At 44.5% G+C, this 24,713-nt stretch overlaps 1 protein-coding gene across 1 annotated transcript in view; it reads left to right on the forward strand.

The window, feature by feature from the left end:
* Positions 1–2,219: 2,219 nt before the first annotated feature.
* CPZ (carboxypeptidase Z) overlaps positions 2,220–24,713 on the forward strand; it is a 37,126-nt gene continuing 14,632 nt past the window's right edge. Inside the window, exons 1-6 of the mRNA XM_009958942.2 lie at positions 2,220–2,307; positions 15,863–15,886; positions 17,144–17,518; positions 18,306–18,518; positions 20,624–20,820; positions 21,763–21,924. Of these exons, the coding sequence (XP_009957244.2) occupies positions 2,220–2,307; positions 15,863–15,886; positions 17,144–17,518; positions 18,306–18,518; positions 20,624–20,820; positions 21,763–21,924 (1,059 nt within the window). The remainder of the gene's footprint in view (positions 2,308–15,862; positions 15,887–17,143; positions 17,519–18,305; positions 18,519–20,623; positions 20,821–21,762; positions 21,925–24,713) is intronic.

Below are 24,713 nucleotides of genomic sequence, written 5' to 3' on the forward strand. Positions count from 1 at the left end.
TATGAGGAGCAGCTGAGGGAACTGGGGGTGTTTAGTCTGGAGAAGAGGAGGCTGAGGGGAGACCTTATTGCTCTCTAAAACTACCTGGAAGGAGGTTGTAGCAAGGTGGGAGTCCATCTCTTCTCACAAGTAAGAAGTGACAGGACAAGAGGAAACAGCCTCAAGTTGCGCCAGGGGAGGTTTAGATTTGAAGTTGTGAAAAATTTCTTCACTGAAAGGGTTGTCAAGCACTGGAACAGGCTGCCCAGGGAAGTGGCTGAGTCACTATCCCTAGAGGTATTTAAAAGACATGTAGATGTGTTGCTCAGAGACATGGTTTAGTGGTGGACTTGGCAGTGCCAGGTTAACGGTTGGACTCGATGCTCTTAAAGGTCCTTTCCAACCTAAATGATTCTATGATTCTATGATACTAATGATAATCACATTTCATGTTTCTTATCAGTGACAAAGTTCAAGCTGACCCTCTCCAAGGCTGTGCCCAAATTCTTTCTTTAATGGCCCATCAGTCAGTGACCAACATGTTCTGGTCCCTGTTAATGTCTCCATCACCTGCTTGTTAATTCCTGAGTGTCTATGGGTTTAATTTATTGCTTTCCCTGTTATTTGTTTATTCTGAATACTGAATAGTCCTTAACCAGGTAACTTACAGAATCACATTGTTCCTTCATTGTGCTGTGTGTACTGCCTTTTTTTTTGAGAGTCCAGACATGCTGCTATGTGATCAGGGCAGAAAAAAAGACAGCTAAATAATATTCTTGTGCACAGAAGTTTGCTCTTTGAACCCTAATGGGCTTTGGTGCTGTTTGCTCCCAGGGCAGACTCTGCAATCTCCAGATCTAGTAGGAAATCCTGGAGGCAAGAAAAGCCACCCTCCCTTGCAGACCCTGGCAGCAGAGGACATACTTTACTGCTGAACTTCCCAGTCCATCAAGCAGTGTAACCTCTTCCAAATATGATGAGACGTCAATTGCTTTTTGAGAGGCATACAGCTTTCTTCTGCTCTGTTAGCCTCTTTAGTGTGTTTAGGGGGGTTTATTTGATTACATTATCATACAGTACAGTAACTCCCTACTGATCTCTCTGATAGTGATCAGCAGGAGCCCGTACGCTCCAACTGCAAGGACAGATACTCTGCTCTCATTTGTAGGCAGGTATCTGTCCTCAAAGCAACATGCACTGCCTGGAAAGATAGGATAGATCTGTTTTGGTTTAGATTTTCAAAGAAAAATTTCTTTACCTGTGATACAGGATATTTTTTGATGTGTAGGTAAGAAATTAGGAGTTCATATCCTACCTAAGGCAAGCTTCTCCACCATACTTGTTGCATAGAGATAAAAACATATCATGCATACTTCTCCAGAAAAAACAAACAAACAAACCAACCTAAAAAAAAAAAGCAACTTAAGATCAACTTAATATAGATTTACCATCCAGTTAAAGCCTGTATTGCTGTTCTGGGATTTTATTTACATTTTTGTGAAATTGTCTTTTTATTTTTAAAAATAGACAGGAAAGACTGGTATCCCTCCAAGTTTTCTTCTGTAAGCTGGATCTTATCTTAAGTAAAATGCCCAGGAGGAGCACGCGGAGAAGGATCCTGGTGGCTCTTTTGTGGGTTCCCATTCTTGCTGTGGTGGAGGCGATGCAGCTTAGAGTCCCTTTGTTGTTGTGTTGTGTTTTAAACTTGCAGTTAAGTGGGTTATGAAATACCATTCTTTGGGAGGAAAGTTGCTTTCGATTGTTTGCTTTTCTCTGTCTCTTTTCCCCCTGCTCTCTCTAGGCAGTTGCTCTTGGCTTCAGCAAGGCAGGCTTTAACAACGCTCCCATGTCCCTTAGGAAAACTGCTGCACGAAGACCAAAGGTGTCGGACCCGTGGCTGAGGAGCAGGCAGGCGCATCCCTGCAGGGACCCTGCTTTGCTCCAACTGTTTATGAAATTGTAAGCCAGGCTGCAAGAGGGAGCCGGTCGGGAGGCAGAAGGGGAGGGGGAGCTCATTCCTCCTCCCTCTCTTCTCAAAGCCTTTTGCTTTCCAAGCTCAAATGCTAGCTGAAATCTGACTCCTGGACTGCACATACTGTGAGACGTGGGCATGCCCTCACAGTGCACTGATTTCCTCTGCAGCTTGGAGAGGCAAAGCCGCGCTGAGGCTCCGAGCGAGGAGCCTCTCCATCAGGCAGCGAGTGCCACATCACTGTGCTGCCTGCGCAAGGGGCTCCAGCATGGTCCTGAGGCTCCTGCTTCTCCTCGGCGGGCTGCTTAGGGCCACCGAGCCAGCGCCCCGATGTGAAACCGGCCAGGAGACCCTAGGTAAGGCTAACCACCCCAAAAGTCCCCCTTTTCTCCTTCTTTATCCTGGAGATGAGCAGAGTAAATGTCTCCAGCTTCCAGGCAAGGGAGGCAGGAGCTGTCACTCTCCCCTAGAGATGAGGGGATCAGCTCTTTGGAAATCTGCAGGCTGCCAGTGATGAAACTGGGGTTGTGCTTGGGAAGTGTGGCTGGGAAGGCAAGAGGTGATGTGGCTCTGCAACAGAAAAAGAAGCCTGTGATGTAAGGGAACATAACATTTCTCCATCACTGTCTCTGAAGACCATGTGTAGATGGGTCTTTCTGTCAATTTAGGGAGTTCCCAGCCAGTAGGATCCCCCTCGCTGTTGTGGGGAATCAGTGGATTCACCCCATCTCTGGCCTTGCCTTCTAGGAATGTGGTAGTCAGATTGTAAGAAGATGAACTTTCGACCTTCTGTGTGTTTTTCTGCTTAAGAAAAAAATTTCCTTACATTTAGCTTTAGGTCACATATTCCAAGTCCAAAGTATGAGAAGATTTACAAGGATCTGACAGCTGTAGGGTGTGTTTTAGCTTGCTATAAGCAATATGGAATTTGTATGAGTTGATTGGCTGGAAAAGCAGATTTACCCATTAGAATAAAGGTTAGATAGTAACACACTGCTAAATGAATTGAAAGCTTTTTGCTCAGTAGCCAGTTGACTAATAAAAATTATTAACGGTATCTTTTTAAAAATATCTGGTGGGCTTAGTTCCAACTTCATTTATGTGGGGACAGTGGAGAGGTGAATTCCAGTGTAGTGACAAGGTCTATTCCAGAAAAACTGTTTTTAGAGGGTTCAAACTCAAAATTATTCAGAAAAATATTTATTTTATGGGAACACAGGAAGGGATAAGTTAACCTGAATCTGACCTTAATGTTACAGAAGGAAATGCAGCTATATTTCAGTGCTTAAATATAAGCCGTAGACTGTCACTGGCATTGAACAGCTACACAATGCAGTCCATGTGCCATGTACTGCGTATAATTTGAGAGTGCTGTTCCCACGAACATCAAAGTGAGGTCTACCACAGCCTAAAGGGATTTTATTTTTGGATAAAGCTGCACAAAGAGAAGTGTTGTAGACTATTTACAGCCAATTACAGGAAGAGGCTGTGTGGTTTGCAGCATGCCCTTTCTCTGTGAGAAAGTTCCAGCTGATCAAATTTTTCTCTGCTTCAGTTCCAGCTGATCAAAGTTTTGCCATGGGGTACTAATCCTAGCAACCACAAATGTATGGATCATCGAGGGGTAACTCTGCTGTGGCAGAATGGTTTGTGTGTGTTGGCAACTGTGTTATCTTTAGGGGAGGGCTTGAGGAAAGGCAGGCGATGGAAATACACCTTGCATGTGGTGGGACTGGACTGCTGAATATGGCCCTAGAGGGATGGCTAGCGATAGAAACTGAGCTGTCAATGCCGCTTCACGGTGTGCAATGTGAGGAAGAAGCACACTTCATGCTGGAGGGATCTTGGACCAGGGAATAAAGTAGCATCTTGGACATTGAGAGACCTGCCAGATTTCTCAAGGGTCTTCCTTTTCTGAAAGGGAGATAATGTCATGTCAGGCCACATGAAAAGAAAGGGGAATGCGGTGTGGTGCTGCACGTGTTCACAAATAGACCTTGCAGGGGTCTCCTCTCAGCATACAGGGCAGCAGGTCATTTCTTCAGCTCTAGCAGTGAGAGCTTCTCCCCTGTTTTGGGATCCCTTGTGCGGATCTTGGTGGATCTCAGTGGCCAGACCTGCAGTGCCCTGCAGGATGAGACCAGCCTGGAGCTGCTCGTGCAGGAGAGAAGAGCAGCAGGAATCAGTACTGGTGTTTGACTCCCAGCAAGGCTGGAGCTGGTTTCTGCAGGCTGCCTGGTCTTCTCAGTAATATTTGCTCTGCTGTGACTCATTTTGCTTTTTTTAATAAGAAACCAAAATGAAACATACATTACAATACCAAGATCCTTATAAAATGCCTTGTGCTCTTCTGCTTAGAAAAATGAGGAAATTATTACTGTCATCCAGCCCCACAATATGGCACAGGCATCACACACTGTGTGGGGAGCTTTCTGAACAGCACCTGGGAACCACGGCACTAAGAGAGGGCAGATCCCTTCTCCCCAGCTGTGTTCTGTATCCCTGGGAGCCAGTAAACCACTGTGTCCCCCAGTGATAATTTGCTCCATTTCCCCATTGCGAGGCAGCATTTCCAGACCCTGATGAGTTTTACTGGCCTCTAGTTTGGGTAAGAAAAGTACAGCTTAGCATGTTTCCCCTGAAAGGTGCCCAGCCTTTGGTGGAGGGAGATAATAGCAGAGGTTCCTGCTTGAGTTGTGCATACCTCTGCTGCTGGCCGATCTATTCTGGTGGTAATTAGTTAAATGCAGCACTTTACCATCACTGACAACAAAAATAAAAAGAAAGAAGCAGCAGGCTGAAGTCACATGCCTCGAAATACTAAAAGCAGATGACTGCCCTGGCAGCTGAGGCCAGTTCTACCACTGGGGTGCTACCAGGGGTCAGGCTAAGGCTGCAAAACAGCAGCGATGAAGCCTCCCCGGATCGCTCACGTTCAGGGCGCGCTTCACTGGGGACTCTTGGGGCAGGGCTACGCCAGTGCTCGAGCGGGTGGGCGAACCCCCAGGGCTTACTGGGTGAGCGGGGAGGCAGCACCGGCCCGGGTGCGGCTCCCGGCGGGGCCGGGCGGCAGCGGGCACCGGGGCTCCCTCCGCCACCGGCTCGGGGCCGCGCCGCCGTCTGTGGTGCCACCGTGTGGGCTCCTCAGCTCGTACACGCGGCTGCTGGGGAGACACCGGAGCTGGACGGCGTTTAAACGCCAAAGGGATGCCTGAACCTAATTTAGGCACCCCCCCCTGCTGCCTGCCCGAGCGTTTGAAGGGTGTTTGGGGTACATGGCATAGCCTGTCGGGTGTCGCTGCTGAGGACCGGAGCGGTTTGATCTGGAGCTGGGGAGGTGGGAGCGCAGCTGGAGCGCTGCTCCCGGGGTAGCCCTGTCACCTGTGGGTCACCTGCTTTCCCCAGCACCTGGGTGCTTCCCATCATCCTGGCTCACTCTGCCTCGGAGCCAGGCATTGCCCCATCCTGAGGGTCTCTGAGTTTAACCACTGGAGATGGGAGGGAGTGGGAAGGTATGAGGAAGAGAGCTGGGGAGGGAAAATCCACCAGGGTGGGAGGCAGGGGACAGGTACTGTACTTCTTCTGGAGCCCAGAGCAGATCTTGTGGCACTGGCTCCTCTCTAAGCTGTGGCATTGAGTAAGACTGATTGTCTTCTGGAAAGTCAGACTGACAAAAAAAGTGTCTTTGCACATAGATGCTATACCTTTCCCCTCTCCTCCTCTGCCATTCCCATCTCCATAGTGTGCCATGCTCTTTCGCTAAGTGAAAGGGAAACGCCATTTGCTTCTATGAGCTTCACAGGACCTAAGCATGTTTGTTCACCTGCTGTGGACATTTCTAATGCTTGTTTTCTGGTGAAACCCATGTCTGTGTGCACACACAGAGGCACTGCTGCTTTCACACGTGTGACTGCACTGGGTGACCTGGCAGTGGGCTGGGGTCTGCTCCTCTGCCACAGGGCCAGAGGTGCCAGCTGGCTCCCACATCCTGCTGTGCCTGGCACGGGCAGGCACAAACGTGGAGCATGCCACAGTACTGTGCCGCCACGTTTGGGAAAGCCCAAGCTGTAGGAATCTCGCCTGCTGCACCCAAGATGGATGTGTCCAAGTCTTGTCAAAACAGAAAAATGCAGAACTAACATCTACACCATGCACACTCACAAGATGAGAAATTCCAGCTCTCGTAAACCCAGTTGTCATCACCAAGTCATGTGAGCTGCTCTGGATTCCCGCCACGGACTCTAGTATTTCTACACAACTATTATTTTAGCAACGCTGGTCTTCAGCTACATTTAACATGGGAAATGGGATCAGAAACAGCCGCTTATGTGGGGAAAGGAAGTTTACATTGAAAATATAATACACAGGTATATCTTTTTACTGCTGAAATAGTTTATGCATGGTTTTAATCTGAAGGCAAAGTTTTCTTCAGAATACTTGTTCAGACATTTTTAAAGTGTGAGTGTGTAAATACACAGAATTTGGAAGCTGAACAAAACCCCCACTGCCCTAAAGCATAGCCAGGCCTTTAGCAAGACTTAGTAACACTAATGGTTGATCCCTCTTAACATTTCTAGACATTGCCTTTCACTTCACAGTCAGTTAGTGGTCATTTGGGGGGTGCTTGCTGGCTGATAGCTACCGTGGCCCCTTTTGGGCTGCCCAGGCCATGACAAAGCTGTGCCCTCCTCAAGCCTGGACCAAATGTCGGATAAATGTCACAGTTGCCATCATTTAAGGGGGGGATGAGCACGGAGGTACCATGCAGAAGTTAACTATCATGTTGTGAACATGGTGTTTGAGTCTGCTGGGCCACGTCCTGGTCTCTTTGCTGGGCTGTTATGACCCAGGGCTTTTATGACTGCTGAATCTTGTTTGGACAGTCACCCTCCCAGTTGGATGCAGCTGTCACAGATCAACAGAGTTTAAGGACAACTTAGGGTTGCTCTGCCTATTGCAGAAATAAAAGTGAAATCTCAATCCCTTTGTTTATCCTGTTGTAACTCCATTGATTTAATTGGCACTATTTCAGTTTTACAGGGTTATAACAGGACACCCTTCTCTAGGAGGCAATATGAGATTAAGGCACAGGTTTAAGTCAAGGCTGTTGAATTAAGTGTCAATCTTTTGCAACATAAAAATACTGTGTTTGGCTAAAACTCAACTACCTACAGAAGAATCAGATGTGATGTTAATTATAATAGTTTTCACATATCTAAACTAATGAAAAGAGAGAATTATGCTAGGGGGCTGCATAGATTTAAGGAGGATGAAATGGTGTTTTGACAAAGATAAAAACCTAGATTTTCAAACATGATCCTCTGTCCTGTGGCATTCAACTGAGTTGAACTTACTCAAAGATAGGCTTCTGACTCTGCACTAAGCTGTTGGGCAAAGCACTCAGAGACTACTCCGTCCTTAGTGGGAACTGATCTATAGAAAGTATAAGGTCACAAAGTAAAGCTATGGAAGCATCACAGCTCCAGATGATCAGCCTCCTGCTTTCATCTTTCTTCAGTCACCCTGACAAAAATTTGATCCTTTAGATAGTTGTAGAGACTTCCTGACCTGTTCTACCTCCTCACCCCAGCTGTTGTTTTAACACCAGCATCCCCCAGATCTGAGCTGATTTCTCCTTCCTTCACTGACCGGACACTGAGAGATGGTTTCTATATGTCCTCAGATCATCTTGGTGCACAGCAAATGCACGTTCAGCAGCAGCCCAGCCACACGTGCAGCCCAGCTAGTCTTCAGCCAATTGACAACTGCTGGGCCATTTTGTTGTCATTGTCTTTGTTGCATTTTGGTTTTGCATTGTACCAAATTGGTATTTTTTCCCTCACAACTTGGAAAAGATCTCAGCTGAGGCCAAAAAAGGGGCGTTTACTGTGTTTTGTTTTGGGAATTATACTTCTGTTCAGGATTTTCAGCTGGGAGGAATCCCTGGAGCAGTATTTGTTCCCCAGTTCAAAAGAGACAGGGAACTACTGGAGACAGTCCAGTGGAGGGATATGAAGATGATTAGGTGACTGGAGCATCTCTCTTATGAGGAAAGGCTGAGAGACCTGGGGGTCTTTAGCCTGGAGAAGAGAAGACTGAGAGGGGACCTTACCAACACTTATAAACATCTAAAGAGTAGGTGTCAAGAGGATGGGGCCAGGCTCTTCTCAGTGGTGCCCAGTGACAGGACAAGGGGCAATGGGCACAAACTGGAGCACTGGAAGTTCCACCTGAACATGAAGAAAAAACTACTTTACACTGAGGGTGACAGAGCACTGGAACAGGCTGCCCAGGGAGGTTGTGGAGTCTCCTTCTCTGGAGATATTCAAAACCCGTCTGGGTGCAATCCTGTGTGACCTACTCTAGGTGAACCTGCTTTAGCAGAAGGGTTGGACTAGATGATCTCCAGAGGTCCCTTCCAACCCCATTCTGTGATTCTGTGAGTTACTGGCCAGAGACACAGCTGGTGTGATATTGGGGATCTCGTCACTAGAGGCACCCAGACAGGTGGTGGGGACAGATAGGCAGATAGAAACACTCTCTGTCCGTACTTTTAGACTCCTACAACTGCAGCTGTGCTTGAACTGCATCCAGACAATTAGAAACAAGGGAGAATTACTGGCCACCACTGAGGCTGACTTTGAGCCGTTGCCGAGTGGCAGGTCTTGGTGTGTGTCTGCACAGATTTTGACCTGAGGTTTGCAAGTTGTGTGAACTCCCATCACCCGTGGAAAATCTTCAGCATCTTCTTGCAGGTCCCAGACCAGTCCTGTGAGAGAAACAGTCCTGGAAGAGCTGACTGCAGTGTCGTTGCTGTGGGAACACATTCAGTAATTCAAGAAAAATATGTGTTTAACTGAATGCCAGACAGCAGGTGGGTTAGAAAGAAGAGTGATTAATAACGAACACTGACTTGCATCTTCCTGCTGTGATCTTGCTCTGCAAAGTGAAGGCAGATTAGGCATTAATCTCTTTCAGGTGCTTTCAGGCTTCTTCATGTGAGGAAGCAGGGCTAAAACAGGGTTTGTCTCACTGCCTGCACGTCGGGCTCCCCATACCACTTCTGCCCCTTTGCAAACACACTTCCCTGGGGCAGTTACAGCAATTGCTGGAGTGGGAGATTAGTAACAGGAATTCAGTCCTCTACTCACAAGAGCTTTGATGTATCCAGAAAAAGGAGTTAGCCACGTGGGCTGCTTTTTGCAAACATTCCTCTCTCCTCCAGTTTTCCAGGAATTCCTCCTCTGTGGCTGGGGATCTTCTCCGCTGCTGCCCATGCGTGTATGCCTTATGTAGCTGCCTTCTCTCCTGGACTTTCTGCTCAACCGTTTTCCCCCTAGCTAAGCTACTCAGCTGCCTCATTCTTCTGCCACTAGTCCCCTTACTTCTCCACTCCTCCTGCACCCTCCTCCTGGCAGTGCTGATCCATTACATTATTCTGTAGTGGATCTTGTCCTGCTCTTGTTCTTGTGCTGTAGCTGGGAGCTGGCTCCAGAGGCAGGCTGTGCTTTGCCATTTGCAGTTGCTGTTGCAATGTTTTACAAAATAGTACAGCCCAGCAGTGTTTGCACATTACACTGATACTAAGTTTTGTCTCTTTAGTGTTACAAGGTAGATTATCTTTGCAAAGACTGACTTGAACTGTGTAGAAATGCAAGAAGAGTAGTGCTAACACGATCAGAAACCAAAATGCTTCGTTTGGAAAAGCAGAGGTTTTGACTATAAGCAGACTAAAGTGAAGACATATGTCTTCCAGTTTAAAACAGTATTGTATGAAACCCAGAAAACTGGTAGGGGGTGTGCTGGTCTGTACAAGACAAATTATCTAATCTTGTTTGATCTGTCAGTCATAACAATGCAATTGTGTAAGCCTCACTGAATGATTTAGGTATTTTGAATTTAAGACTGGCCCTTGGGCTTATTCTATATCCTCGAGTGAACAAGTCTGCTCTTGGCTTGGCTCTTGAAAAGGCAAGTGGCCAAGCAATGGCACTGGAAGTAGCTGTTGAGCTCTATTGTCTGGGTTAGGGTTAATCACAGCAGCTTGCTACTTTCAGTGCTGAATCATCAAGGGGAAAAAATGTAAGCTTGGCAGTAAAATATGTATGTGCTGCATTGTAGATTTTCAAGCTTGCCTTTGCAAATTAAAACCAGAAGCATATATAATAGAGAGGGCTCAGAAAGCTTGAAATGGCTTTTCTCCTCTTCAATAAGTTATTTTACCCATAATCTGAACTAGAAGCTGTGCTACTGAAAGGACTTTTGTAGCTCTGGTGGAACAGCTAAAGTATAAAAATAAACATAAAATATTGAAAAGGATGTTCTGGGTCAGGAAGAAAAAGGTCTCTCTGTACCAACCTGTCCGCAGATGGGACTATGATGGGAGGCGGCACTGTCTTCCCTCCTCAGGGAAGCCTCTGCTTAAAAAATGGAGGAGGTTTAGGCTCTTTCAAGCACACAAGAAGCAATGACTGAAGTCTGCCAAATTAAGCTGGAGACCTGAGAAACTCTCCATCATTGCCTGTCATTCCACTTACGAAAGAGAGAAAGGGAGTGGCTCAACTTTTCTGGCATTGCCAGAGCTTTAACAAAACGAACTACAATGGGTGGGGACGGGGATTTGCTGGGCATTTCTGTGTGCAGAGACCGAGACCTGCGGGTGCAGGGCTTCAGGAGCTGAGTGCGCAGCTGCAGCTCAGAGCTGGCCTTGGAGAGTTTCCTGCTGCCTGCTCTCCAGGCTGGCAAGCTCTGGCCCAGCTACGTGCATCCACACTTATTTATGTAAGTACACATACTGGAGAATTATCTTTGGCCCTTGCACAGCCACACCCTCCAAAACATATGGAAGCATTGGCATTGGGAAACATAGGAAAAGTCCAAACACCACATCTGCACATGTACACATTTAAGACTCGCTATAAAGCAAGGTCTGGTATAAACGAGACCTTTTCTCTCTTGCTTTTATGTATATTAACTCATGATAACCTGGAAGCTCAAGCTGTTTCACTCCTGGGTGTTTACAAGACAGAGCTGTGGCAGCTTGCATGGGGCTGTGGTGGGGAGATGTGCTACAGTTTGGGCAGAGCTGGCCCCTGAGATGGCAGGAGAAGCTGCATAGATGTCTCTGGCAGAGAGAGACAGAGAGAAAACAGCACGGTATACTGCAAAAATATGAGGCTTAGATCTAAGCCTAAATTTAGATCTAGGTTTAGGACCCAAGAGGGAAGAACCAGTTTTGCTGCTAATCAACGAGTGAGTTTTGGTAGCTCTGAGTTTGTGAGGGATATCCTGGGCCAAAAGTAGTGGAAAAACTTTATCCTGTGTTGAAGAATCACCCCTGCTTATCACATACTGAGATGAACAATTTCAGTTGCCATGGGCAAGGTTAATACAGATTTGGGTTCCTCATCTAAAGAATAAATCTATCCTCTTCAGTCAGTCTTTGTTAATGAGTAATAGCCGTGCTGCTTAATAGATTGTCTCTCCCTGTAAGTATGGTAAAAATAACAAAGTATAGAAGCCAGGTAGCAGACAGTCTGAAACCAGAGCTGTCTTTACCTCTCCTGTGCTAACATCTACTTCTGCTCACAAAACAATCCAGTCCTCTTGTGAACCCAGCTACAGCATATGACTTCACAAAGTTTCACATGTCTCTTCCATCAGCTATCCACTGCTTCCTGACACCTCTCCTTCGGGCCAGCTGGGCAGAAAGAGACATCTGCTAAATGCAGCAAGACTGCTGCTGCTCAGAGAGCCAGAGCAGGGTCAATGAGCAGCACCATGCCCAGACCCCGCCTGCTGCATTTTCTCTTTGGTTTCCTCTGCTTGTTCCAGCATGTTGCCAGAATACCTTTTTGCTCCAGCTGAATAAGCAGAATACTGAGATGCCGTTGAGAACTGGTTTGTGCCACGTAACAAACTGACTGATGGCTATAGCACTCCTGCACAGTGACAGAGATCTGGGAGTTTGTTTGTGCTGTAGTTTCGTTATTTGGTCAGTGCATGTTAGGAAGACAAACAAAAAGGATATCGGTAGCTTGGTCACGGAGGCAACAGAGGGGAAATGCCTCTTACCTTTGAGGAAACATGAGCAGTTGCAGAAAGACCATTCGTACTCCCCAGATGAATCCATGAAGAACTGTGCTCAGCACGCATGACCCTCTAGTCTGAAATAATAACTACAATGCAATAATTTTCTACTGAGGAGGAAAAAAAAAAAAAAAGTGTTAAATATTTCTTAGCCACCCTTCAAGCGTCAAGGGGATTCATTGCTAATGACCCTGGTGATAACCAGAGACAGTGTTACTGTGCTCGTTGGGATGTGGCTGAGCTAAGGTCAGTCCCATCCACACCAAGTTTTCTCCTCTGTACAGAACTTTTGACTGGCTCCAGACTTGTGTCCAAGGCCTCAGAAGTTGTAGGTGTGATGGCATTAGGATATAAGACTATCCAAATTCAAGGAGGTACAAACATCCGATTTTATCAGCAGAGTAATTGCTGGAGCTCTTACTAACAAGACATCACTCCTTTCTCTTTCCCAGCTAGCATTGTACAAAATGCTATTCCTTGATTGTCCCCAGATGTAAAAGTATGTGCAATTTCTGGCTGAGACAAAGCTTTTTTAGAAATGCCTTGACCTTAATAACTAGCTCACTGAGGGGATTGTGCCTAATAAAGAAAAACATTGAAATCCTGTAACGGAAGGCACTGTTGATGAACCAGGTATTGTTTATTGTTAGCATAAGGTACCAAGCCATGGAAGGAGTTTGTATGGGTATAGTTTTTTTTTTCCAGCTGGCTCCTTACCATAACGTGTTGGAGATGGGCTGTTTCTGCTAATTCTGATCCTTCATTTATTTTATGAGGTAATGTGGATCAATGACAATTCATAATATTGAACTAGACTCATTTCCAATTAAATGCTTCCCTCCAAGATAAAATTCCAGGATTAATTTTGTTCTTATTATAATGGTTTTATTTTGGCTAAAGAATGATCAACTTATTAGCAACATATATACAGATAATTACATTTAAACAAATATGCCAGGTGTAGAAGTTTAAAATTGCCTCAGTAGGAAAAAAAGAAAACATAATGAATTTGGTTTTACGAGGACAAATGCTCAGTTCACTGACCAAGAAGCTAGATGCCTGTCCCGTGAGTAAGAGTTAGAAGAAATAGCAACATAGCTAGATCCCAAATACATCACAAGGAAGGCAGACCTGTTGGTGTTTAAAAAGTTGCACATAGTGCCTTAGCTCTTATGAAGCACTGGTGAAAACAGCTCCGATATCTTGGCAGCAATATTTTCTCTAGTTGCCAGTATTGGAGAAGGGCAATATAGAGTCACTGGTTACAGAAGCTGTGGTGGGTTGACCCTGGCTGGATGCCTGGTGCCCACTAAAGCCACTCTATCACTCCCCCTCCTCAGGTGGACAGGGGAGAGAAAATATAACAGGCATGTGGGTCGAGATAAGGACAGGGAGATCACTCAGCAATTACCATCACAGCAAAACAGACTTGACTTGGGGAAATTAGCTTAATTTATTACCAATCAAATCAAAGTCAGGTAATAAGAAATAAAACAAAATCTTAAAAACACCTTCCCCCCACCCCTCCCTTCTTCTTGGGCTCCTACAGGAGACAGTCCTCCACAAACTTCTTTAATGCGAGTCCTTCCCACGGGCTACAGCTCTTCACAAACTTCTCCAGCGTGGGTCCTTTGCACAGGGTGCAGTCCTTCAGGAACAGACTGCTCCCCTGTGGTGTCACAAATCCTGTCAGCAAACCTGCTCCACAGTGGGATCCTCTCTCCACGGGTCAGCAGGTCCTGCCAGGAGCCTGCTCCAGCACGGGCTTCACACTGAGCTACAGCCTCCTTCGGGCATCCACCTGCTCCAGTGTGGGGTCCTCCATGGGGTGCAGGGGGATATCTGCTCCACTGTTAACCTCCATAGACTGCAGGGGGACAGCCTGCCTCACCATGGTCTTCACCTTTGGCTGCAGCAGAATCTCTGCTTCAGCACCTGGAGCACCTCCTCCCCCTTCTTCTTCACCGACCTCGGTGACTGCAGAGTTGTTTCTCTCACATATTTTCACTCTTGTCTCCTGCTGCAATTGCTCCTCCACAGTAATTTTTCCCCTTTCTTAAATATGTTATTTCACAGGTGCTACCACCATTGCTGATGGTCTTGCCCTTGACCAGTGGTGGGTCCATCTTGGAGCCATCTGGGGAATCTTCTAGCAGCTTCTCACAGAAGCCATCCCTGTAGCCCCCCTTGCTACCAAAACCTTACCACACAAACCCATTACAGGAGCAAGAGAGGCCTCTCCTTGGTCATTAAACCACGTTCCTTAAAAATCAAGAGAGCTTTGTTTATTTGACCTAGTAAATAGAAAGCTAAGGGGATCTGATTGCTCTCTGCAAACACACGATGAAGACATGCACCAGGGAACACAGGGAGCTGTTTAAGCTAAAGGACAATGCTGGCACAACAACACATGGATATAAACTGGCCACTAATACTTTTAGGCAGGAAATTAAAAGGCAATTTCTAGCCATTAGAGGAGTGAGCTTTTAGAAAATCTTTCCCATGAGAGTAGCCGGGGAGGGAAATAATTAGTTTTAAGATGTTATTAAAATGATTATAAAATGCAGTTGCTAGATAAAGGATGAAGTAGGATGGGGAGGAAGTACATCCCCCTCATATCCACCAAAGGCTAAATGGCTTTACAAGAAAGGTATGCACAGCATCATGTGGGACCAATAGATTTGTTAGAGGAAGATCCGTAAGGCATCTTGGTACGTACATCAGGATTCACATGGACTTTTAGACTAAACCAGACTAAAACATTTTCATTAGTGAAATTTCCTAGGCACTTAACTTACAGATTTTAAGCTTTCCTAGAAATATTTTCAAATTGTCAGGGCTGGGCAGCAGAACGTCTTTTTCAAACATTTGATTTCTTACACAACCACACTTCAGATATATTGTCAAGTCTTCTGTTTTTAAAGTGGATCAAAGACTGACTGGTCAGTGTGGTTGTCTGGCCATGCCCTGCACCAGATCCCTGCAGTCTGTCCTGTCTTCTTATTAAACTCCAACTCTTTGCCTGGGTGAGGATCTCTCTTTTTTTTGTGTGTGGAGGGGGGGTGTATGGGGCTCCAAATGCCAGTGACTGATGTGAGACCATGGGTCAGAGGGGCTTGTATGTCTCTGGCGTGTAGAAGCTGGAGAGACCAGAGTACATGTGCCTAGTGTGTATATGTCAGTGTGTACAATTGCTAACAAACACCAAGCTGGACTAGCTGTGGACAGGTCAGAAGACCTGGGATCTGGGTGTTTGAGCAGACGTAATCCTGAGCTGGATACTGAAGAGACCAGAGGGTCTCAGAGTTGGCTACTGGAGGAACCGGGAGGTCCAAGCCAGCTATTGAGAAAACCATTTGTGTCTGGGGCTTGGCTACCAGTGAGACCCTAGGTCTGGGCCAGCTACCAGAGAGACCAACATGTGTGTCAGAGCATGAGGCAACTTGGAAGAACAGTGGATCCAGAGGCCAGCTATTGGGTAAATGGAGCCTAGCTACTGGCGTTCCAGTGTGTCTAAGCTGAGCTACTGGAGGGATCCACCTGTACTTCTTTTCTACCAATGTTTTTTCATCCTGATTAGCCATAAAAGGGAATGGGATGATGCTTTTGGTGCTATGTTTGCCTGTACTGTGTTTTCTCTTTGTATACATATGTGTAATATGTGCCGGTTGGGAATAACGTGCTTGTTCCTGGTATGGCTAGACCTCAGGACATAGAGCTGCAGCAGCCTCTGTGGTCTGCCAGATTGGACAATTCCTAATGTGAGGGAGGTACTACAGATACCTGCTCTATAATGCTGTTTCCCCTCCTCTTTCTTCACAGGTCAATGCCAAACTGTACAGAAAGGTATGATGTGACTTTGCTTGCTGTCCTTGGAGAATCTCGAAACCTTAAGTAGTTCTTCATTATTTCCTGTTTTCTAATTTTTCTAAGTTTTCTAATGTTGGTGCTATCATAGGTCTTGTTCCTAAAAAGATTACCTCTTTCACACAAAGTAGGATTTTGCTGCTGTGGCAACGGTATTTGTCACCAGCCAGAAACATTAGCAAGAGAAGGAGGCTCAAACGTAGGCCCATTACCGTAATAGCCATTAGTTTTATGAAGAGACATCTCTCTATTGCTCCCTTTTCACCTCTGAGTGGGTTGAAGGTATTACCAGCATTTATCCTTCCTAAGACCTCTTAACCTGATTTCTTAAAACATATTAGGTTTATGAGAATATACGTGTAAGCACATTTATGGTCCTGCTTGCCTGTGAGTCAAGTACCAGAATAACTTTTGATCTCTTTGGGCAATTTCAGTCGAACTTCACAGAGGGCCTGCAGTTTCAGAGATATTAAAATCTTACCAATTTTGTGGGGCCAAGCAAAGAAGAGAGATATCTTACTGATACCTTCACCGCTAAATAAAAAAATCCATATGATCTCACACCTTGTCAGTGAATCCATACTAAAAGGCAAAGACAGGGGAGAGAGTGATATCACAAATGCACTTTATTCGGGAGTTTTTCCATGTTAGATACCAGCAAATCCACACCTCAACAGGGGATTTTTCTCTCATGGATTCTCTGGTGTTTAACAAGCTCAAACTGTATTCTTAATTTAAATCAGGTAAGATTTAATTGAGTGTGAGACAGCCTTTCCTTTGGAAACCAGGATTTAATAATTTTGGTGGTTTCCAAGCTATTTGTTAAACGAACTCCCATGTGGGCCCAGTACTCCAGTGTTTTCTGGCCAAGGATTTATTCTTTCATTATTGTTCAGGTATTGAACTAACAAAATAAATCTTATTTTAGGAGCAGTGCTTATCAATCAAATAACCCCTGATGCCCTATCAAATTGTCAGGTACCATTTGAATTCTGAATGACTTCTACTTGCGTCAAACTGTTCGCAATCAATCTCCAGACCAAGCATACTTTCCATCATCTTTCTATAAGTGGTTTTAGACAACAAATTCATTTGAGAGTACTGCTAACTGCCTCCAGTCTATCTGTGAATGAAAAAAATATGTTCATTGAACGTGTTATTTGTTATGTTGTCTTTGAACTATGCAGTGTGTCAGTGAAGCAAGTTATTTTTCTTATGTTCATCTCCTTTTCATAGCAAAATGCGTGGACATTGCCTTGAGTTCTTGTACTGATGTTGCCTACACTCAAACGATGTATCCTAATTTTCTGGATCAGAAGTCTCGAGAAGTGATTGAGTACAGCTCCGAGTACATCCTCATCAGTGTGCTGCACAACTTGCTCCAGGGAGAATGCAATCCAGACCTGAGGCTCCTGGGCTGCTCGGTGCTGGCCCCGCAGTGCGAAAAGGACAAAGTTATAAAGCCCTGCAGGCATGTCTGTGAAAACCTGAAAAAAAATTGCCTCCCTGCCTTTGATGCAATAGACATGGCTTGGCCCTACTTCTTAGACTGTGACAGGTTTTTTGCCGGGGAAGAAGAAGGATGTTTTGACCCGCTGGCAAAGCTGCGAGGTAAGGAAGGAAGCTCTGCTGCCACATCTTACTTATCTAGATGGGAAGGGTCTCATCTCACTCAGCTTGACATCCATGGCACAAAACCTCTCCACTTGTCATCTCAGCTTGTTGTCTTTATAGACACCTGTAAGGTGTGATTCATTTTGTTCCACCTATTATAAACACTTAATTAAACTGCTCAAGAAGCATCTGTTTCTCTCCCTCGTACAAAAAGCATCAAGATCAGCAGCTCAGAGCTAGATGTTTGGACTGCCAATGTGAATTTAGATAAGCCCTGCCCTGTGTGATAGCTGTCTGTGTATTTGAAATGTGTTATTTAAAACCTGAAACTTTAATGCACTCATAAATTTATGACTGCTTGACAAGCTTAACAGCTCATTAAAATAATTTCATTAATGATTGTCACAGATTTTTGTTTGGATGAAGAAGATTCAGACAACTGAAGACAGCAGAATCTCATAAGAAATGAATTTGATCCACCAGATTCAAAGGGAGAAATCTGTACATTTTGTGAGTGAAATGGGCTAAGCGTGCCAAAGGCCAAATTGTAACTGGAGGTTGCACAAAATATTTGTTAGTGTGTATATGCATTAGTATGATTTTGCAAATGAAAGATGCCACAATAAACAGTGTAGGATATGCTACAGAGTTTTCAAGTTTTGATTACAGCTGTATTTTCTATAATACTATTACTGAAAAAGGTATTTTGCAGAAAAGTGCAGGCATTCATACAATCCTCTGAGCTCTGTGGTTTTAAAAAGTGTGTTACATTTTTTCTTTGCAGGAGAAGTCGCTGTTGAGGAAGATTTGCCTTCAGATTTGCCAGCAACTTTTATTCGGTTCAAACACCATTCATATTCCCAAATGGTGAGCACATTGAAGAAGACTGCTTCTAAGTGCTCCCATATTGCAACAACTTACAGCATAGGTCGCAGTTTTGAAGGGAAGGATCTTTTTGTGATTGAGTTTTCAACCAAGCCTGGACACCATGAACTGCGTGAGTTATATCAGTGTTGATCAGGTTGCTTGAGGGGAGTCCAGATTATCCGAGTTAAAACATGTCCTTTTAGTGGGATATCACTTAAACTGTAAAAAACATTGATTCAAAAACATTTATCCTCCTTTGTGTTCCTGAGTTACAGCGATAGTTGATGATGCACTGTGGCAATTACAGCCTGGTTGCAATTTCCTAACTTTATGACCATGGTTGACATGCCTTGTTCCTAGATGCATGACCATGCACTTGGTTGCAGTGATATGGCTATTATTTGTTTGTACCCAGCATACAAAGAAGTTTGGATAGTTTTCTGTTACTGACCTGCCCTCTCCATCATCTGCCACTTCCTCAGTCTCCTTTTATTTATCACTGTACCATCAAACCCTACGCTATTTCTACAAGTAATGCCTGTCCCTAGTCTAAACATAGTCCTTCACATCCTAAAATAAGTACAACATGTGAGAAGGCCTCAGGTACAGAAGGACATTGACATCAAAAAGGGGCAATGCAGCACAGAAAACAATCCTCCTGAACAGATTCTCGTCAGTGCAACACCTGTCAGTGTAAGAGGTGAATGACACCAGGAATTTATATGATCATAGCATATGAATACTTTCAGGACATGAGTCCTCACAACTCTTCTGCAAAAGGGAACAATGCTGACCTCTATTTTGTAAATTCATCACTGAAACAGCAAGGGCCAGATTTTAAAATGTTCTAAGTTCTTCAAAATGTAGGTCATTTTCTTGGGATACTTAAAAATTACGTATTATTTGCCAGTTACCAGCTCCCAACTCAAGTATAGTGCCAGCCTAAACCTGGTGGACTGCTACGGCTGTTGCTGCATACCAAGAGCCTCAGGTTGCTTCTCATCAGACTAGCTCCAGCATGAAAGCAGCCTCAGCAGTGTAGCAGAACTGAACTACATCTGACTTAATACTTTATCGAGATTATCATCTCAGGTCAAACTACTGTGTCCTCTGTGCGCTATGCTGCAGGGGAGGCAGAGAAGACAGTGAAAACTGGTGTGAGCTTTGTTTACCCTTGGCCATGCTCCCTTGTGTGGGATAAAGGTATTTTGAGGTGCCTTTAAACTTGATCAAGATACCAGTAGGCATTGTTAACAGAGTAAAGTTCTATGCTACTATTTCCTGGCCTACCGTCCTTCCTCTCTTGTGTAAAGAAAAGAAGTTACAGTTGTCTTTTTAAGCTAATACTCCATTTTCCAGGAAAGCACAAAGCCTGTGAATCAGGCTTTTAAATTAAAACTGTGATATGGCATGAAAATAGATGCTAGTTTAACATGTTATCTAGCATCTCCTTCTAAATCTGTTGCTTCGTGCTGCTCAGGAGGCATAAAAGGGCGGAAATAGCTTTAGAGCTGGAGATTTCTCCAGCCTGAGCAAGCTGACATAATAGCTCTGTGCCAGCCCTCCTCTCGTGTCTAGTGCTCAAGGCTGGCCAGGGTCAAAGACAAAGATGAAGGAATAGACAGGAAAGGGTGTCTCCAAAGTGCATCTGTTTTCTACTTTCCATTAGTCTCTAAGGAACTATGGAAACTGAGAGAATAACTGCTGGTAATTGTGAAGTTATGTGTTTCTAATAGTCTTATTCCAAGACTAGCCTAAAAGCCACATTTTATGCACGACCTAATTTCTGTTCCAAGTAGAGGGGTAATATATCACACATCTGCAGGTCATTTCTAGGATCTGACAATATAAGGCATTGAAGCTGCCCAAGGTAAGTGAGAGTGCCAGGGGTGTAATTTGTTCCTTCCCTGCCATGGGTTGACATTTTTGTTTGCAGCGTTCTTGTTCACAATTAATGATGAGTCCAGCAAAAGCTCAGAGCAACGATTGCCTCTTATGGTTTGGGATCCTGAAAGTATGGACTTACTTTATTTCACACTATATAAATTGTTGCTGAACTGACTTGTAATGGAGGGAAATTCACCTGGAACTGATGTGCCGTTTACAAGAATGTATGCATTAAATTAGTGTAAATAATACTTTCTGACTCATCAGTAAGATATTTAGGTTACTCTGCTTTTGGAAGCCATCCAGGTATAATCAAATTAAAGCATCTCGTTACTTCATATTCCACAGTCAAGCCAGAGTTTAAGTACATTGGCAATATGCATGGAAATGAAGTTGTGGGGAAAGAACTGCTGATATACCTCGCACAGTATCTGTGTTCGGAATACCTTCTTGGGAACCCTCGCATCCAGACCTTGATTAATAATACCAGAATTCACCTCCTACCTTCACTCAACCCAGATGGATATGAACTGGCTGCAGAAGAGGTAAAAGACTTTTTATAAGGAAATGTTCAGAGCTTCATGTTTCTAAAATTCCCTATGGGAAAGGACAAACTGGGAGGGGAGTGTCATGTATGGGAGGAAATGTTAATAACCGGCAGCCAGAATCCCAGGCTGGTTTGGTGGTAGGTTGCTTTGCAAAGATGATGTGAACAGAGCTACAAGGAAATCATAGCTATGTGTGTCATTTTTGCTGCCTGCGTGCGATGACGCGGGAATGACTTTTTCACACATTTAGCACTCTCTGCTATCAGTTCTAGAACAAAATGCCCACTGACTCACTGTAATTACTGTTAAATTATTTTATAAGGCAATGTGGTTTAATACTGCGGAATAGATATTCTTCCTCTTTTAGAAGAGCAGGTATAATAAAATGTGAATATTTTTCATAATGGATGGCAGTTTTCAGAGATCAGCTGGTGTCTGAAGGAGACCTGTGAAAGCAAAACTTCTATTATATGTTACCTGAAATTCTTTTTCTTTTCACCTCACTTTTATCACTAGCACCATTAGCATGAAAATAGAACCTTTTTTTTTCTGCGTTGCTCATATGGTGAGCTCTGTCTGTTGTATGAGTCTGGGTTTATTGCGTCCTGCCTGGTCATGTCTTGGAGCGTCAGCTGTATTTTCTTTTTCTCCTCCTCTAACCCACTCTGCATGCTGCTCTGTGCTGAGTAAGAAGCTGCTATGTTCCTCTCATGAGTCACATCTCTGGTGAGTGAAATGCTTCCTGCATGCTAGTTAGTGTGTTAGTGTTCATGGGCATAAAAAATGATTAATAAGTGTAGTTTTTTAAGAGTATAGACATTTTCAGTTTACTTCTCTTCAAACTTCCTCTTGATTAAAATGGCATTTTAAACAATTTCCTCAGAGTAAAATTCTGAGACAGGAAATTATTCTGAGGTTTGTTTCCGTGTTCCAAATTAGGGAGCTGGTTACAATGGATGGGTCATTGGACGACAGACAGCTCAGAACTTGGACCTGAACAGAAATTTCCCTGATTTGACATCTGAGGTTTATAGAAGAGCTGGGATTCGTGGGGCCCGCCTTGACCACATCCCCATTCCGCAATCGTACTGGTGGGGTAAGGTATGAATTACAGATTTTATAAATCACACATACTATAGAGCAACTCAGGAGTTAAGAAACTGAGGTTGCTTGATCTGAAATTATTCTGTGGTAATCAGATTTTGTAAGGAGGATGAAACTGGACAGGCTCGGAATTCGCATGAAAAATCATGGTGTAGGTCTGGCCAAAGAGGGAGGTGTCATAAATCATTGGGGAAATTTGTGGATAATTTGGATTTTGCTATTTTAGATTAAGAGTAATGACTGTTAGGAGTGTGCAATGATTCATCGTTAGTGATTTAAACTGTGGTAACATGTTAAAGACTTTATGGATTTTGCTCTCATTGCACTAAACTGTGCATAAGTTTGGTGCAATAGTGATTGGTTTCTGCCTAGGAAAGCATACAAAGGCTTCAAGTGAAGTTGGGTGGCATCAGCATCAACAAAAAGCAGGTTTATAAATGACTGTAACCAGCTGGAGCAATGGAGACAGCCTGTCAAGCTGTAGTGGTGCTGGAAGGGAAAGTTGCTGCTGCCTCCAGCCTTGGGGAGCAGGATGGAGGCAGCACTGCAGGGCCTCGCACTCATTATCACTAAGCTTCATGTTGTCCGATGTCTAGGAATGCAAAGCTCAGTCCTACCTGTGTTACTGGTAGTCCAGGAGCTCCCAACACTAGCAACTCGCAATAGAACTTAGTTGCCCTTGAAAGAAGAAACACAGGAAGCCAAATCAGTAGTATCTGATATTGGGAGCTTTTCTTCTGCTTTGAACCTCATTTTACTCTAATTCAATTTTTATTGCTAGCACAAAGCCTCAAACAGGTGGGGAACAAGGTTGTTTCAGCAGAAGATTTGAGAGATCATACTGCAGTTTTCTACTCTGCTGCAGGTGATCTCATATGAGGCCAGCTGTAAATCCCGAAGGCATCTCTGATGCTGCCCCAGTGTATAGGTACCCCATTTCACAGTAGTGAAATCTGGATAAAAGCACATCACTTCCTCAGGGTAATGTGCATACAAAGATGCAAGGCTGTGAGAAGCTCAGTATTTTATGCATGTAATCCTAAGATCCCAGCTCAGTCACTAGGTTTCTACATAAGGTCACAAGCTTAATAGTTTCCAACTTTTGCCTGAATAACGACAGATAATATTGAGCTGGTAAATGCAAGTGAAGTACAGAGCCTCAGATGGGAAAGAAGGGTTGAGAGCATGTGGAGCAGAGCCTGAGGTCAAATGAAAACAGCTCAGAAAAAAAGAGAATTTAGGAGAAAAGTCTAGAGAGATAATAGTTTTGATTCACCCCACTTGTTTAGAGTAGTTTTCATAGCTGCACATCTAAGAACCCTGTGTAGATATCAAACTGAAAGTATTCAACAGAAGAACAGTGTATGAATGAATATGAAGAGTCTCAGGAGCAGGATTAGGCCCAGCCTTGCAGATACCTGGCGTGAAACCACATTGTTTGCAGCAGGGACCCAAACACTGCAGGTGTGAGCTCTGAGCTGGGTACACTACAGTCTTACCTGGTCCCCCAGCAGATTTGCTTTCCCAAGTAGGACTGAGGCTGGAGATGCCTGTTCTCTTTTTAGGAGAACCTCTTTCTCATCCTCTAAAGCTAGGACTTCGGCTGGAGATGCCTGTGTTTCACAGCAATTTGATGAGGATGGCTCACTTCAGTATCTGTCACACTGTTCCCATAGGGCAAAACAAGATCACTCAGTTAGTCAGGACCTGCCAGTTTTTGTAACATAAAGTAACGGTTTCTCAGAATAACATGCTAAATCGAAAATATATAATAAAACAACAGTCATTACAAATGTATTTATGTTTCTAGCTTACTGGGAGTCACTGTGCTGTTTCAGACCCTATTGCACAGCCCATTTGTCTTGGTCACAGCTACTCACTGGGTTCCTGATTTGAGAGCAAGTGTTGTCTTGCTCTCAACCTTGTCCAGGTTGGCCATTCCACACAATTGCAGGTCTATTACCTACCCGTCTTTTTGACCCACATCAATGTATGTGCTTTCCTGGGGGAGATGCTTACAGGGAGATCAACATGAACATGAACAAAATGAACAGCAACATGAACACACAGACACCTGCTTCAGTTCTTTCCAAGGCTGTATAGCTCAACCACCAAGCACTGCCACCAGCCTGTCTGCAAAGATATGGCTGATGAGTTAAATTGTGTCTGCAACATCTCACTTACCAGACAGAATCCTTTCTTTGTGGGGCCCTTTGCAGAATCAATAGTGAGGGTGCCAGTCTCCTGGGAGCTCTTTCATGGGCTGTATGGTCCCCAGAGCTACGTTCAGAAAGGATACATAAGTGCCTGGCACACCTAACAAAGTATTGAAAATGCCTTTTGTTTTCCATAGAGGTATCCAGGAAATCTGCTTTTGCCTTTTTGGACTGGATGTAGTGGCTGCACAGCAGACTTTGAGGTGTGAAGGAAAGGACGGAGATGTCTCTCCAGCCATGTTCTCACTCTCAGCATCCAGAGGTGTAGTGTTGAAGGCCCAAGCACCACTGAGGAAGGACAGACATGGCTTTGACCCCTCTTTGTGCCAGTCCCTGGTGCAAGCTGTGAGCTTGTCTCACACTGTGCAGCCTAGTGTCCCCATAACTCTCTGGATTTTCTGGCTCTAACCTCCCCACTCCTTTTCTGAGTCCTGTTTCTGCCCTAGTCCTTCTGATTGTCTTTGGGATGGTCAGTGATAGGCAGCCCCCTGCCGAAGTAATTTTTAGAACCATGTATTTAGCTTTCTTAACACTGTGTAACATCATAGAGGTTTATAGAAGGCTAGATGG

Source organism: Leptosomus discolor, chromosome 4, assembly GCF_034619465.1.
Source record: "Leptosomus discolor isolate bLepDis1 chromosome 4, bLepDis1.hap2, whole genome shotgun sequence".
Taxonomy (NCBI): domain Eukaryota; kingdom Metazoa; phylum Chordata; class Aves; order Leptosomiformes; family Leptosomidae; genus Leptosomus; species Leptosomus discolor.